This window comes from Myotis lucifugus, unplaced genomic scaffold, assembly GCF_000147115.1.
Source record: "Myotis lucifugus unplaced genomic scaffold, Myoluc2.0 scaffold_22, whole genome shotgun sequence".
NCBI classification, from domain to species: domain Eukaryota; kingdom Metazoa; phylum Chordata; class Mammalia; order Chiroptera; family Vespertilionidae; genus Myotis; species Myotis lucifugus.
In genome coordinates, this window is record NW_005871070.1 from 2820329 (window position 1) to 2835990 (window position 15662).

Here is a 15662-nt window from a genome sequence, read left to right on the forward strand (position 1 = left end):
TAGTGTTGGATTATAAGCAACCTTGTGAATAAGTACGGAAGTATATACTTTTTTTTTTAACCAGGCCACACTCACCTACTTGGACATCCTGGTAATGTTTCCTAGAACCTCCCCCTCCTCCTCCCTTCTCTCCTTTTCCTATTCCTCTGTTAACAGCAATGTCCTCCTCTCCTACCGTACTCACACATGTACACATTTACCCTTAAATCTCAACCCAATGAACCAGCATTTCTACCAACCTGGGATATAGAACAAAGTCTGTAAATTGAAGCTGGTAAACAGTTCACACTTTCTTGTGTTTAGAAAACACTTCCTCAATTCCAGATCCATCTATCCCAACTTTTCTAGGCATTTAAGCATGGATTTTGCTTCACATTTGAGATTCAGACCTGCCTTCTGTTAGTCTTTGGCCCAATTGTAAAAAAAGGACCCAATGATAAGAATATTGGTGATTTAGTGCAATTCTCTCTGTATGTGGTGTTTTTCCTTCACCACACAGTAAAAACCTGCTAGTAGACCTAGCATTAGAGAACATCAGAGGACTGGCCCTAACCCAGCTTTCTCAGGAGGGGGTGGGCCTGAAAAGGGTGATGACCCTGGGGAGTTTAACTAAAACGGTAATTGGCTGGAAACTTAATCCAAAACTCTTTAAATAATCTGACCCCAAGTTTTGTTAGAGGCATGCAAATGTTTGGTTGGCTTTTAAAAATGTTTTTGCATGAGGTATCCTGAGTTGTGGTGGTGTTAAATCCAGTGAAAAGGGTTGTTGTGGATGTTCTATCCAAGCTAAACAATACTGAGTAACTAGAAATCTCATTCTAACACCTGGCCTCACTCTCATTCCAAACGTGCAAGTCCTACCAACTTCAAATGAAAGAAGGTAAAGAGAAAGGTAAGGTAAGATGATTTTTTTTGAGAGACAGAGAGAGAGAGAGAGAGAGAGAGAGAGAGAGAGAGAGAGAGGTGAGCCTGGAATTTCCATTCTTCATTCTGGAGAAGCATCTCATCTTGTTTTGTAACAGCCTTAGCAACTCTATGTGGCTGCTGATAGGCACCTCGCATGAAGGCAGAATCTTGAAGTCTGTGGTTTAAACTTCAAATATCACTAGCCTGTAAACTAGCCCAGTTCTGTGTGTTCTTGTCTTACGTTGTGAATAGTTAATAAGAGTAAACACTGCAGTTACATACATATCCACAACCCTCTGCAGTGCATCCCTCCTCGCTTGCCAGAGCGCCAAGAGGGCTACAGCAGTGAGACGGGTCTAGTAGAGTATCTTCATGGGTTAAAAATGAAAATTACAGGCAGATAATTATCTTTGGTATAAAGTTACACAAACATGTGCAGCCTGTAGGTTTTTTAGAAAGCATATGGCAGTGTGTACAAAAGAACGAAAATCAAGTTCTCTTTCTTTCTGTTAGAAGTCAGTCTTCTGTTCATTCAGCCAAGTCTTCTCTAAGCTGTGCTGAGGATATTTGTCCACATTTTGATTTTGTAATCGTTTTCACACAGACATGAAAGGAGAAATAGAGATTGTCTTAAAGGACACAGAACATGTGCAATTTACTGCATTAGATAGAACACAAAATCGCCCACATACAAATGCTCTCCTGATGTCTAGGTATTCAACAGGGTTGTGCCTGTTTTCCTGTATCATATTCCTGTTGACATATTACATAGCAAGCCTCTTTGCAGCCAGTTACATAACTCTTCTCTACCAAGACAAATGGTGCTCTTATGACACCCACCCCTACTACCAAATTTTCAAGTGCAATCCATATATGTCCTAGGCAGATAAAAGGAATGAAAACAAAAGGAGGTTGAAAGCTAGCTTAGTTTTGCAATACATATTTTTTTAATATTCAGAAGCTATTTTTCACATTGCAATCCAAATCGAAAGCTGTAAGAGAAAAGCAGCCTCATTCGTCAAGCACCATCTTAGAGATTTTCTTCTTGAATGCAACTACAACAATGCTAATTATGGACTGAAAAAGATAAATCCTTTGCCTACATATGAAGAACCTGAAGGCTTCTGTTTGCAGGAAAGCCACATGGCCTTACATGACTAAATGTCTATATTTATTTACTTTTAAAAATTAAAAGTGCCTGAAAAGGAATCTGATGAGAAATGATGAAAGTTACAGAAACTCATGGGGGGGAAATGTATTTGGAGACTCAAGATGGTCTTGATTTTGCTCTGAGAATTTTCCACGGTAGTTTTATATCTATATATTGGAGCTCAAGAACTGATGATTCTGAACAGCCCCTGCCCGCTGGGTTGCGTGGGACTTCTCAGGGGGAAAGACATCCCTGTTTTACAGGATTGTGATAAGAGCCAGCTCTTTTCTTTTCTAGGTGGTGCAGTGATGCTGCTGGTTTATGAATATACCTATTCATGGCTTCAGGAGAACTGGTGATTGCCTATGACGTGTTTTTACCCCTGGAGATAATGGATATTTGCTCTACAGCACCTTGAAACTATCCATCAGCTAATCGGATACAGTTATAAATTATAATTTATGTACAATTATAAAGGGGGAAACAATCTAAGATCAGAACCTATTTTGATACTTCAAAAATTATCTCTAGACAATTTGAGACTATAGTTATGGCCATATTCATAAAATTGTAAGAATAAAAATAATATGAAGCAATTAGGTATGCAAACTGGATATAGAAAAAGAGTGTAGAAGTCAGAAATATTTCATAAAAGCAATATAAGTTTTGTGACCTATGTTTTATTTACATTGGTTCACAATGAAAATCTATTGTATTGATAATTATTTTTCCCCAAGAGGCCAACAAATGCTTAAAGTAAAAAAAAAAAAAAAGCCAAAATTTAAAGTTTTTTAAAAATTTAACTCTTCCATAAATAATATGTAAAAGTCACAAATAAAGTATTTTAAAGGTGCACTAAAATGCCTTTTTAATATGTTCACTTTTATGTTAAAATGCAAATCTGTTCAGTTTTCTAGTAATAATTCACATTTCAGCTATATTTTCCTAAATCTACTTTATATTTTGTACTGTTGTTTAAATAAGGTCATACTTTAAACTTCTGATATTTGCAGTCTTTTATGACAAATAGAAAACATGAAGTTATATTAAACTACTTTTCTTCACATAGTTCCCTTTGAAAACAAGTTTTGTTGCTGAAATATGTTCATATTAAATCACAAATTGGAACCACTTCTTGGACCCATGTCTGCTGTCTGTATTTGTACCCAAATGCCTTTGTTCAAAACTCTTACCTGTGCCATTCTTAAAAGAACATTCAAAGTAAAGTACATTGCCAGGTTATTAGTTATTGGTGACAGCTACAGGTGTGGAGTATGATATTTGCAGTGTTAAAATATGTATTATTCAGGAAAAATGTTTCAAAATAGAAGTACATTCTTAGCATTTCAAAGGTTCCTGTACTAACATGCACTCCAAAAAAATATCTTCTTGGCCTTGATATAACCAAAGGAGTTTATATCTACATCCTTAAATGATGCTACTTCAGTAGCCAAAAGTCACCAAAAATATCTGCACGTTGTAGGTGACACCTGTTCTTAACTATTTCTATGGGATATTTGTACCATGAGGCTATGTAATTAAAGCATTTTGAAAATAAAAAATAAAAGATAACATGGTAATTATTACTTTTTATTAATTTAGAGCATTTGAAGTATAAAAATAAAGGCTTTTTGACATACTGTATATACATACACAGCCTTCGGTTGTACATCCTTTCCAGCGTGTTTTTTAATTTATAGTTCAGCCCAATATTCAAAAGAGGGTCATTAAAAGTAGGGAAAAAAACAACAAGAGAAATAAGAATGTGTCTGTTATACAACCGCATTCTACCCTTGCAGGTGATACTCTTGCATCCTGTGAGAGCACTGCCTGCACAGAGTCCATGAAATTGAACCTTTAACCTCTCCATGTGGTTGGGATGGAAAAGGATCTCTGAAGAGTGCATTTGCCAGTTTAAAACATTTTCACCCGCTAAGAAACAGAGGAAATATGTCAACGCTAACCAATAATAATAATGTTTAAAAAAAATCCAAAACCCATATCTCATTCCATTTTCCTTCTCTTATTTTTAAGAGTAGCTTTAAATCATAATTGCTTTAAATAGCAAATTGTATTTAGGGTTTCTGTTGTCCTTTTAAATTTATTTCATGTGAATTCACTGTTGCTAAGAAAAGACCTAAAGGGAAGGGGGGAGAAAAAAAGAAAACTTTGATAGCATTAATATTAGATTTTTTTAAAAAAAAAATACAAGAACCAGAAAAATTATAAATAGCATAATAACAAGAGATTTCTTAATTTAGATAAAGAAAACAACATTTAGTTATGTTTCCATACAAACAATTGATAGTTTTTTAAAGACTCCTAATAGCCACCCAAAAACATCTGATAAGGAAAAATTCTGTACCTTATGTCAGTTTTTCTAGACGGCAGCAGAGTCACTGTATGGTATGGTTTTAAAGTCTCCACCAAGATATTGGATTGGTATCTTTGCTTCATTCGGTTTATAGTCTATTTTCTCACCAGACTAGGAACTCCAGATGTCAATAGGAGTTTTACAAGATCAAAGGAAGACTATGGCCCTGAGAGTTCATCTGCTCCTTCTGCTTATTCTTCTCCTGAAGTTATAATCCTCTATTTGTAGCACTGAATTTCGATTGCTTTAAAAATAAATGCAGTTCAAAGCTCTCTATAAGATATCTGCTGCTTGGAGAAAACAATTCCTTGAACATAACTTGTATGTCAGAAATCTGTTTACTGTTTATATCCTAGTGATTTGAAAACCTGGCTAATCTAGCCATCTGAGTGTTCAATGAAGCCGTGAAACCAATGTGATAACTTGATTGCCATATAGGCTGTGCACAGCACAGATAGGAAGAAATCAAAATCACCTAACTCATCTCTAACAACCATATCTAGTGATGTGCCCTTTTAGTTATTGCACAGAATTAATACCAAAAACTTGCAATATATTAATTCTCCAACAGGTGAATTGTACCAATGTTTTACAAACATATTTTTAAGCCTATATTGCCAAACAGGAAGAACATTCTAAACAGAAGAGATTAAAAACTAGAATTTTGCCCAAGAAAATCAATTGTTTTAAAATGCAACATATAATCACACGCTCACACACACATATGCCCCACAGCTCTATTATTAACATTAAAATCGGTCTAGAAAGATTTATCAGTTAAACGGTGTCCTGTAACTCCAGAAATGAATAAAGGGAAATTTTAAAAATTAAATAGCATCTGTATTACTAATACCACCACCAGTTTACCTACATGTGAAACATGCTTCTGTACAACAATGTAAACTTCACAGCAAGCCATTTTTACATTCATTAGAGCAGAATTTCCCATTTTCTTTAAATCACAACGTAATTTTGGGATGAGATTGCTGAACACACAGGTTAGCCAACGATAACAGTACAATTTAGTTTCACAGTGGTTTTCTTAACAGAAAGTTCATTTTAAGTGTCTTTGCAAAGCTTTTCACATTAAATGTTGAGTTTCTAAGTGACTTCCTTTAGAGCCTTCTTGTTCGAACCTTTTCCACCTTGTCTTTGTATGCTTGGCACGTGTGTTGTCTGATTAGGGCACAGAATGGGAGACTGGCTTGTTTTCTCTGTTGTTCGAATTCTCTGCTGTAGAAAGAAAATGTCCTTCATGCGATGTGGAAGCCTTCCCTGCACACACAGAATTTATGGCAAGTCCAGATCCAGGAGCCTGAGCAGCCCACCACCAAACAGAGACAAAAACGTTGCCAAAAAGTCACCTTTGCAAAAAGAAAGAAAAAATAGAGGAGTGGGGGAGGGGGACACCCCATGGAATGAAAACACAAATGCACCATCCAGAGTCCATATTTACAAACTAATAGAAATATAAACATTGTCATATTTGGAACCAAGTCAAAATACCGGGAGGAGCTAAATTCAGATATTGCTTGTGTTATACATATATTCTCCAACAAAACAGGTCATCTCTTAAAAATAAAGGATCACTCAAATCAATTATTGATTGGTTTCCTAATGATGAATTAAGGCTTATTTGGTCACCTTATTTGATTAGAGGGTGTAGCATAACTTTTTTCTATATGTATTTTCCTTTATTGATTTTGTGAAATCTCAACAATTGCACGTTTCAAAAGTTTAGGTTGATTTAGAATAAATATACACATGTGGTTTTACCAAAGAATCATTTAAAAAGTTCCTTAAGCCCTTTGAGGGGTGCAGGTTTCTTCACTACATTAAAACAGTGTGTGGGCAGCACAAATGTCTCATTCAGTCCTTAATATTGCTTTTGTTTTTGAATCCTAACATCATGTCAGGTTTTCTGTGAAAGAGAAGTTATGGCAAGAAATTTTTAAGTGTCATCAGCACAAAGGAGGTGAGTCCGTAAAACCAGCTCTCCAGGCAGAAGGGAGGGAGGGGAGGAGGGTGAGGTCTGAGATTGGGGGAGATGGGGCGGGTGTGCTGAGGGGGGGCCTGGTGAAGCTGTTGCAGACGGAACTTCCCATCAGAGTGCGGAAGCTGTGACCGAGTGACTACCTTCTCTGGCTGCCTGCATGCCCTTGAATGCCAGCGACGCGGGAATGTCACAGTTGTGGGGGGAAAGTGGGGTGCCACTGGCATGTTGCCATCCGTGTCCAGCAACATAACCAGAAGGAGCAGCACTGTAGGTCATGTAAGGAGACACTTGGGCCGGGGTAGGATAAGGAGCCATGCTGGATGCTGACACAAAACTGCTCACAGTTGGGAGGCCATTTGGTGCCTAAGAAGAGTAGGAAAAGAGAAGAGGTGAAAATAATCACATTCAGTAGTTGACATTTCACAGGTTCTTAGAGAGAAGCAGACTGTAAGTTTTGAGTGGTAGTAGCTAACAATATTCTGATTCTACTTTCTGATTTTTTTTTTTTACGGTTTGACCTTAAGCATATTCTAAAGGCATTCACAGTCTTGCTATTTAAACAAACATAATGCCAAGAGACAAGATATTATTCTTTCCACAAAGGTTATGAGGAGGCTATGACCAGAAAATTCACAGTATTTGCTTTGCTATTCAGAATTATAGGAAGGCTATGCAGGGTGAGGAAAGAATTAGTGGTGATTAAATACTCTTAGAATCTGTTCTGCTATCCATATGCCTTTGTCAACCTTCCCCGTACTTCGGTTTTGTTTGGCTCTTTTGTTGAGCCATTTGTGAAGGGCCTGGTTGGTGTAGCTTTCATTTCCAGAAAGGGGGGTGCACAGAGTGTGGGCTGTCAGTTTAGAAACTCAAAATGAGTGCAACTTTTGCTAAATAAAACATGGACGGTATTTTAAAACATCATGCTATAAATGCTTATTGGACAAAGGACATGTAAAATCAGACAGTTTGTCTTTTAAGGGTTTTTAAATGAAGATTGGGGGTATTTTTTCCAGAGCTATTTTATCAAAAAGGAAACTGGCTATCCAACTATAAAAGAACTGCATATGTGTGGTTTTGAAATTGGAAGATTTGCTTGCAAAGTTTTGAGGCCCCATGATGTGAATTTTTAAAAGCCACATGGATAAATCTCTTGAAATGAATTTACATGTAAAATCTGTTTGCAAACAAAATGCAGCAGCTCTGGCAGGCACATCTGCCTAGAAACCAGTACTCTATTGGCATCCAATTATTGTTGGTATCGTTACTATTAACAACACTAAAAACACCCTGATTTCCAATCTGATTTTGGCATGAACACTCAACATCCTTCTTCAAATAACTTAATTTTCCCTTTAGTTTCTACATGATTTAAAAAGAAAGAGTAAATCCTTTTTCCTGGTAGTGATGTGAATGAATTCCATAGCAACATATTTCCTAGTGAAAGTAAAATGCAAATAATAGATTTCTTATTAGTAAAACTCATTTAATCCGTAGAGGTAAGTAAAGCAGACATATGTTAATTAGATGCTTTTTCCAGTTCAGTTGCAACATAGAAATTGTTTTCTGATTTAATTCATTTTGATATTATTTTCACTTACACATCTCTGAGAATGCAATGGTGGGGTCTCAAAAATTATTTTCTCAATTTAGAGTGATATTTGGAGTAGACTACATACATGGGTGTGATTTAACTGAATTAAATTATGAATTTCTGGCAGTAAGAATAAAAGTAAAGGAATTAAACTTGTGTCCTTGGTCTGTAAGAGCATATACCTCATGTTCTGTTTGTCAAAGTGCCTGTTCTTCGAAAAATTGGGAAGGAGAAAGGAAGCTAAGATTTCTTGAGTATGTCCTACCACGAAGAAATATTCAACACATTTTATCAAATAATGAGGGCTGTGTTGTACTGTTGAGTTTATAATAATTATAAGATAACATATAAGGAGTACAACACAATGTTGAATTAAAATGTATTACACGGGTCCCAAAAGCTGATATGTACTCTTAAACAAAGAAATCATTGCACATCACTATTTAACATAAATAAATTTTATTCTCTTTTTATACCCAATAATACAGGTTAAGGATTTTAGCCATTTACTCTAGGGCAATTGGCAAGTCAGTGGCCCTGTTTAAAAGAAGTTACCACCCCTGTCTGACACGGGATCTTCTGTAGCAAATATTTTTCTGCTTTTGCTGGACAATTGAAAGACAGACATAATTTAATCTCAAACTAGGGCATATTTTGAGATAACAACTGGTAAAATATTCTTTCTTATTCTAGATTCTCATTGCTGTATCCTCATTCTGTTTCTTAACTTCTAAAAAAATATATTTTTCCTTCTTTCTGAGAATGGCTCATTAGAAAATGGCTCACAGGAGGCACTTTAAGGCTCTCGGCAGATGAGCATGAATATACTAAGCTATCAAGTTGCAGGAGAAAGCTAGCATTGCATCAAGATTGTAGTTCTGATCATGTTTATTTGGGATTTTCCTAATAATCTATGAGGAATTAGTTTGGAAAGGAATCATTCCAGGTCAGTTATAGAAAGATGGTTGCATCTGCGTTCGGCTCTTCCATTCTAGCATTAATTAATATATATTATTGATGCCAATGTGCACCAAGAATCATAACATAAGAATATGAAGATTAAAGTGTTGAGGTTCAAATTAAAATAACGAAAATCTTTGCTCAACATTTTACAAATACGTAAGGTTAGATTACTAACATTATACATGACAGAAACAACTCTCATTAGTAGAAAAAAACCTGTTGGTGAGTTTATCATCGTAACTAACTTTTTTCTTCCCATTCTTTTGATCTTTGTATTTTTCTATCTTTCAAAATGACAGTGCTCTCTGAAATTCTTGCTTTGTCATCTTCCCTTTCCTCCCCTGACACCCCCTTGATGAGGGGCTCCTCAAGTGTTTTGTTGCAATGTCTACAATATCCTTACATGCACCCACTTCTTTTTGGCCCAGGACTGTCCCCCCTGAGAAACCAGGCTGGAATACAGTCTCACGTCAGAGTTCCGGGGAATGAGGAGGAGGCAGAACATTGGATGCAGGCCCCTGCTACCTTCAGGCACCTTACTTATTCTATGACTGCATTTCTTTGTCAGGCACCAAACCTGCTTTTATGTTATTATTCCTATTAGTATAAACATTTCAAAGTTCTCTAAAATCTGCAATATAGTCAGAGTCATTTTAGTCTCCTCTGTATTGCAGAAGAGAAGGAAAGCTGGGAGAGATCTGACATCCACAAAAAGGCAAAAGGAGGCTAAAATGTTTGCTTAAAAATTTTTTTTAAAATTTAAACAGTGTAAAAATAGCTCTGGACTTTCCCTCAGGTTAAATTACAACCTAGATTTGGAGTGAAAAGTTTTGTCTTAATTTTTCTTTTTACTTTTAAAGTTCAGATTTAGAAATTTAGGGGGGAAATGGCCATAAGCAAGATGAGAGAATAAACATGCTTTAAAATGTAACTGCCACCTTCACCATTCATACTAGTGACTCATTAAATACATCAATTTTCTCACTATTAATTTTGAAACATGACATTAGTAAAAGATATAAATCTCTACTGGGTAAAGTAATTGTTATTTATGAAGCAATCACTGAAAGAGTAAAATTTTCCACCTCAAAGGAAAACAACTACAGGTAGCATTGATGTTTGTTTATTCTTTCCAGTAAGAGTACACTTCTTAAACACCCCAAATCTGCTTAATGTTTTCAGTAAAGGGCATGTAATTAATCTGAAAAGCTAGTTAGGCTGAGTAGAGACTACCAAATGTACACCATAAATATAGTGGGAGCAAACATGCTAAATTACTCTATTTAATTGGATTGTAAATATGATTTATAAATCAACCAACATATGGAATATGGAATCCCCAGGGAAGAGTAAACAAATTTTCCAAATGAAACCCCAGCATTGGGCATGTAATGGAAATCTCATTTTTGAAAATGACTTTACCTAAAGATTCCATAAATAAGACCTCAATCCATCAACCCCTTTTTTTAATGCACATCTTCCTTGAAAGCAATGAGATAATCCTTTCCTCCAAAGAACTGTACAAGGGTCCTCCCTGAAGCAAACTATTAACTATTTAATTTTGAGAATGAGATTTACTAATACAAATCAAATTGTATTGCCTGAATAAGCAAGTCACTTGTTTTGTTGAACATTTTTAGAAAAAGACAGATTTTATCCCACCAACATTAAAGAAAATTACCTAGAAAAAATATAAAATGCAATGTAGTTTGGTTAAAGTTATTACAAGAATGAATGAAAAGTATGTGTTCATTTCACTGGTTCTAAATGTTAGAAATATAGATTTGCCAATTCTTAAGAATATCATTTTTAAGTGAATATGTTGATAATTTGTATTGGCAAAGAGCTAGATTATAAACAGTTTGAGGACAGGGACTTGCCTTAATCATCTCATATCCCCACAAAACAGGACACATTACAGGTGTTTCATAATCATTTGTATACTTAAGTTAGTGCAACCTTTCGAAAGCAAAACATGTCATACTCTTGCTTTTAAAAAATGTAGGTACTCTTTATCACAGAATAAGTATTATACTTTAAGTAAGCAAAATGAATAAAGCTGTTGAAAAAAGTAAACAAAAGTTCTAACCTAGCCATTTCATTATTTGGTTGATGGGCGTTCCATTTATTACCACCCCCAAGAAAATGGAAATGCGTTAGTATTCAAACACTAATGGCCACAAAAAATAAAACCTGGTATGACAACTGTCTGGCAATTATAGGTTATAGATTATTCTTCAAATTCTGGAAATTGTCTACTGAACATTTTCTCTCTTGAAGAAAATACAAATAGCAGTGCCAAATCCTCTACTGACAATCTTTTATCCACTCATCAGTTATACCTAGTCCTTCCCTTATGATAAAATGAGTTTACCTTGGTTTTAAAATGAAGTAGATTTAGCCACAAATAGAGATGTGCTTCACCTAGAATTTCAACCTCAATATATATCATAAGCAAGAATATGGTTCAGATCTGAACATAAACAAGACTTTCTTTTTTGGTGAAATCATTTTTCTGACTGTCATTTTAAACGTCCTAGTTCAATATGCAATAACTTAGCAAAACAAACCTGATAAAATCAAATGACAGTTGTAAATATGGCTTCAACATTCATCCAAAGGATTTTAATTATGCTTAGTTATCCCACTGAAGATCTACATGTTTCTAGGTAATGGAAAACTGATCATTTAAGCTTTTTTTCTAAATGTTATGTTTCCAAATGTTATTAAAATTGATGTAGCCTTTAAAAGTTTAGTCAGCTCTTTTGTATTTTATAAGACACATTTAACTGATATGTAATAATTAATTTTGTTTTAAAACACTAGTAGTTAAAAGCTAACTGGGACAAAGAATGTTTTACATAATAGATAACATTATGAATTTCAAAGACTATTGGCATTAGCCTACGATTGCATTCTCTCTACAAAATGATAAATTTTTTAACACAAAATTAACTTTATTTGAAATTTTAAAAAATCCAATGCAAAATAACATTTTCACAAGAACAGCATGTCTACAGGAACAATATGTCTGCAAGGACTGCCAGTTTTTAAAATAATGCACTAGAAAATTGTATTCAATATTCTGAAATACTACCTTTATTTCAAAAACAATGTGTAAATGTTCATAAGACGTTCAGATTAATTTATGCCTCTAAATTCAACTATTTTCACACCTCTGAACTTTTTCTTAATTTTGAGTATTTATAGACCTTTCTTCATTTCTGACATCTCTATTTGTAGTTAATATCTTATTAAGCTTGCTGTCTGAGTTAAATATATACTACCCAAAAATGAAAATACTCAAAACTTATCAATCTACCATTCAGATACTTTAATTAGAGTACCATATCTGCAAAAATGTTTTCTGAGAAAGTTTGCCCAATTGTAGAACATTTTTCAAAAGCTATACAACTGTTTATAAACTGTTTAAATAAAATGAGACATTGATTCACTAAGTACCTTGTAAAAGGATAGCTATAGTCTAACCCATTATTCTCTATATATATTTCTTTTGCCATTCAATTGCATTCAATAGAGGTTTTATGATTTCAACAGAAAAGAACCAGCCATTAAGAACCAGAGAACATTGTTGCCATTCAGAATTAGATGAGATTAAAGAATTCTAGCCCAATATATAGTGTGGGTGAAAAAAAGACAAAATTGATAAATATTATTTTTCTCATGTCCTCAGTGGTAGGCAATAAGGATTTATCAATGGAATTATAAATTATCATTTACAGTGTAATATTAATGTGTAAGACAAATTTTAATATTCTAAACTAATGTTTTAAAAACAAAAGATAGGTGAGTGTACCAATGTGTATAAGGTTCTAATTGCTAGCAATCAGGCATCTTTGCATTTAAAATGAAAATGGAAATTAGATTACAGTAATCAATTCTACCTACAATCACTTGTCAATTCAGTCTCTTGGGTAATTTCACAGGTGTCTTCTGGGTATAGATTATGGTCTAAATCCTATAATTCTGAATTCTCAATTTCCTCCTTTATATACTAAAATAAAACTGGGATCATGTAATATTGTACTATTTAATAACAACTGCAAATGCCCTGAAAGTATCATTGTAAAAGTTTTGAGAATATATTTTTACCAAAGTCTTTCAAATTTTGTTCAAATATAAAGATACACACACACACACACACACACAACATCCCTTACCTTTGCATGTTTAAGAGCAAATATAAATGTATAATTGTATAATTTTGTCCTCAAGGAAATGAGTATCTAAATCCCAAAAAATGCTAGTTATGCCTGTATTGAGGATATTTTAATTCTAGTGAATTACTTAACTGTAGCTATGTGTACATCTTTAACTTTTGCTTTAAACTGTGTTATTTTTCAAAATGTATAATTAATTAGTTTAAGAATAAAATCATAAATGACAGTCTACTTAGCACACCTGCAGCATTAAGCACTATTTTGATCATTGTAATAGAGTAATCTCTGGTTTCATTGTCTTTAGAAACTTTTCAAGTTTTGAAATTTTACATCATTTGAATTATCTTACTGTATGGCAATGCAGAAGATTAGCATATTTCAATTAAGAACTTTTCCAAATGTAAATTTGATATAAATATGGCTTTTCTTCTGGAAAAAATTTAACCTGGTTTTCTTAAGTATTTAGAACAATACTTTTGACCACTTGCTTCTTTAAACTACTTGTTTTTATAAATCTGATAATTTAGTGATTTAATATTCAGTGAATTAAATGTAATCAATTTTCAACGTTCAGAATATACAGAGTAGATCATTCAAAACAGTGTTCTATTTTTATTTTAAATAGGTAAGTTTAGTTTTGAAGTGTCTGTATAGATGACCATTTCTAAACAAGTTTCAATACTAGATCTATAATCAAAAAAGCAAAAATTATCATAAAAGTTTTTGGATTATGGCACTGCCATATATATATACATACACACACACGCACACACACACACACACACACACACACACACATCTATCCTGGGTTCATCAAATATATGTGGGAATTAGGTACTATTTTTTAACTCTATTCTTCATGATGTTATTCTAAGAAATGATGACCTAATAAAGATCACTGAGCACCTGTTAAATGCTTTCTACTGTGCTAGCTGCTTTATATGCGCTCCTATTGTTTGTAACCAAATACCTTGACACTTTTTTGACTATGAGGCCTCTGAACAAAGAATATTCTGAATTTGAAAATTGCTTGTTTTCAAAAGTTAATCTCTAACCACCGCTTGTAACCACAGGTAGTATTTAATGAATGCGTTCTATGTGCCACATGTTTGCATTACCCCACTGACTCTTCACACATCTCTTGAGGTTGAAACTATTGTTTCCCCATTTTACAGATGAAGAAATTAAGGCTCTAAATGTTTAAATAACTCACTTTTGTGGTGACGGTACTAGAAGATCAGAGTTCCTAACCATTGTAGATATTGCCTCTTCGTTACAAATTAAGGGCCCTTTGGTACAAGAACATGACAAACTTTCTTATAATTTCTCTCTGGCATTCTCACAGTAGGAATAGATTCAGAAAAGGGACTCTCTTTGCTGCTATTTTCTCTGCTATATATCATGGGAGACTATTAATATGTATCTGACTCTTTTTTAACAAAATACGAGAGAAATGAGGAAGTGGAAATGGGTTTGTTAGAGAAAATAACAACTAGGATTTTCTCCCCAAGTGAATAAAGTAACAAGTTCCAGTTACCTAAAAAGCTGGTTTTTACATATACGAAAACATTGCAAGTTTTATGACTTCAAAATCATGAAATGAAAATTAAGTATTTTGAGGCTTTGGGATTGGAGTTTGATATTAAGAAATGTTCAAACCTGCCAAGCTCTGCTCATCGGCTCATAAAACCTTACTCTGCTTTAAGGTTGTTTGTTTGTTTGTTTGTTTGTTTTTGAGAGCTTTGGCTTTGAAGTCCTGATTCTAGCGTGGTGGTGACTTTAGACTCAGAACTCTTGGGCTTTTATTATTGTGGTTGCTTCGTCTTTCTCAGAAAAAAAGAAATAAAATAAAGAAAGGAAAGAAGAAGCCCGGTGGCTTAATTTTTCTTTGGGAAGGTCGGGGGAGGGACAGGGGAAAAAATTAAACGGTCCACAGCCGGTCCGTATAATTTGAGGTTTCGCACTAAGCTCCCTTGGGAGATTCCGACGTGACGTCTAACAGGCGGATGGTCGCTTTATTAAGTTTATCTGGTCGCCCCTTCTCACCCGCAGGCCCAGCCTCGCCGCGGGTCCTCGGGGAGCCGAGTGCGCGGGAGTGGGAGCAGGAGGCCCCGCGGGCGCCCCGACCTCCCGCAGCCGCGGGGCTGCTCTCCCGCCCCGGGAGCGCCCTCCACGCGGAGCCCCGGCCCCGGGGCGCAGGGCAGCCGCCCGCCCCCCTCTCTCCCCACAAAAAAAAAGAAACAGATGTGCGCGGGGGCAACACGGGACCGGGGCGCGTGCGATACAAAATAAACCGCCCTCCTTCAATGCGGGCTCTATTCTCCTCCGAAGAACCTGGCGCCAGGACTCACAGATAATCAAAAGAAGGGGGGCGTCCACCTGTGCTAGTGTAGGTTAGGCGCGGGTCACAGTTACCACGTATCAGGCAGATCTCGGGGGTTATAGAGACACTGACCCACGAGCTCCATCATCAACCCAAGAACTTATGAGGGCGAGGGGAA

At 35.3% G+C, this 15662-nt stretch overlaps 2 protein-coding genes across 4 annotated transcripts in view; one reads left to right on the top strand and one right to left on the bottom strand.

Annotated features, from left to right (window-relative positions):
• Positions 1-2830, top strand: part of SLC25A21 (solute carrier family 25 member 21) — a 512936-nt gene extending 510106 nt beyond the window's left edge. Inside the window, exon 10 of the mRNA XM_023751496.1 lies at positions 2354-2830. Within this exon, the coding sequence (XP_023607264.1) occupies positions 2354-2415 (62 nt within the window). The 3' untranslated portion in view covers positions 2416-2830. The remainder of the gene's footprint in view (positions 1-2353) is intronic.
• A 1426-nt stretch (positions 2831-4256) lies between these two features.
• PAX9 (paired box 9) overlaps positions 4257-15662 on the bottom strand; it is a 16373-nt gene continuing 4967 nt past the window's right edge. The window contains exons 4-5 of one of the 3 annotated variants that reach the window (XM_023751494.1): positions 6567-6789; positions 4257-5745 (exon numbers count right to left, since the gene is read on the bottom strand). In XM_023751494.1, the coding sequence (XP_023607262.1) occupies positions 5684-5745; positions 6567-6789 (285 nt within the window). In that variant the 3' untranslated portion in view covers positions 4257-5683. Of the gene's footprint in view, positions 6790-15662 lie in introns of all 3 variants that reach the window. The other 2 variants (XM_023751495.1, XM_014453296.2) reach the window with 2 other exon arrangements.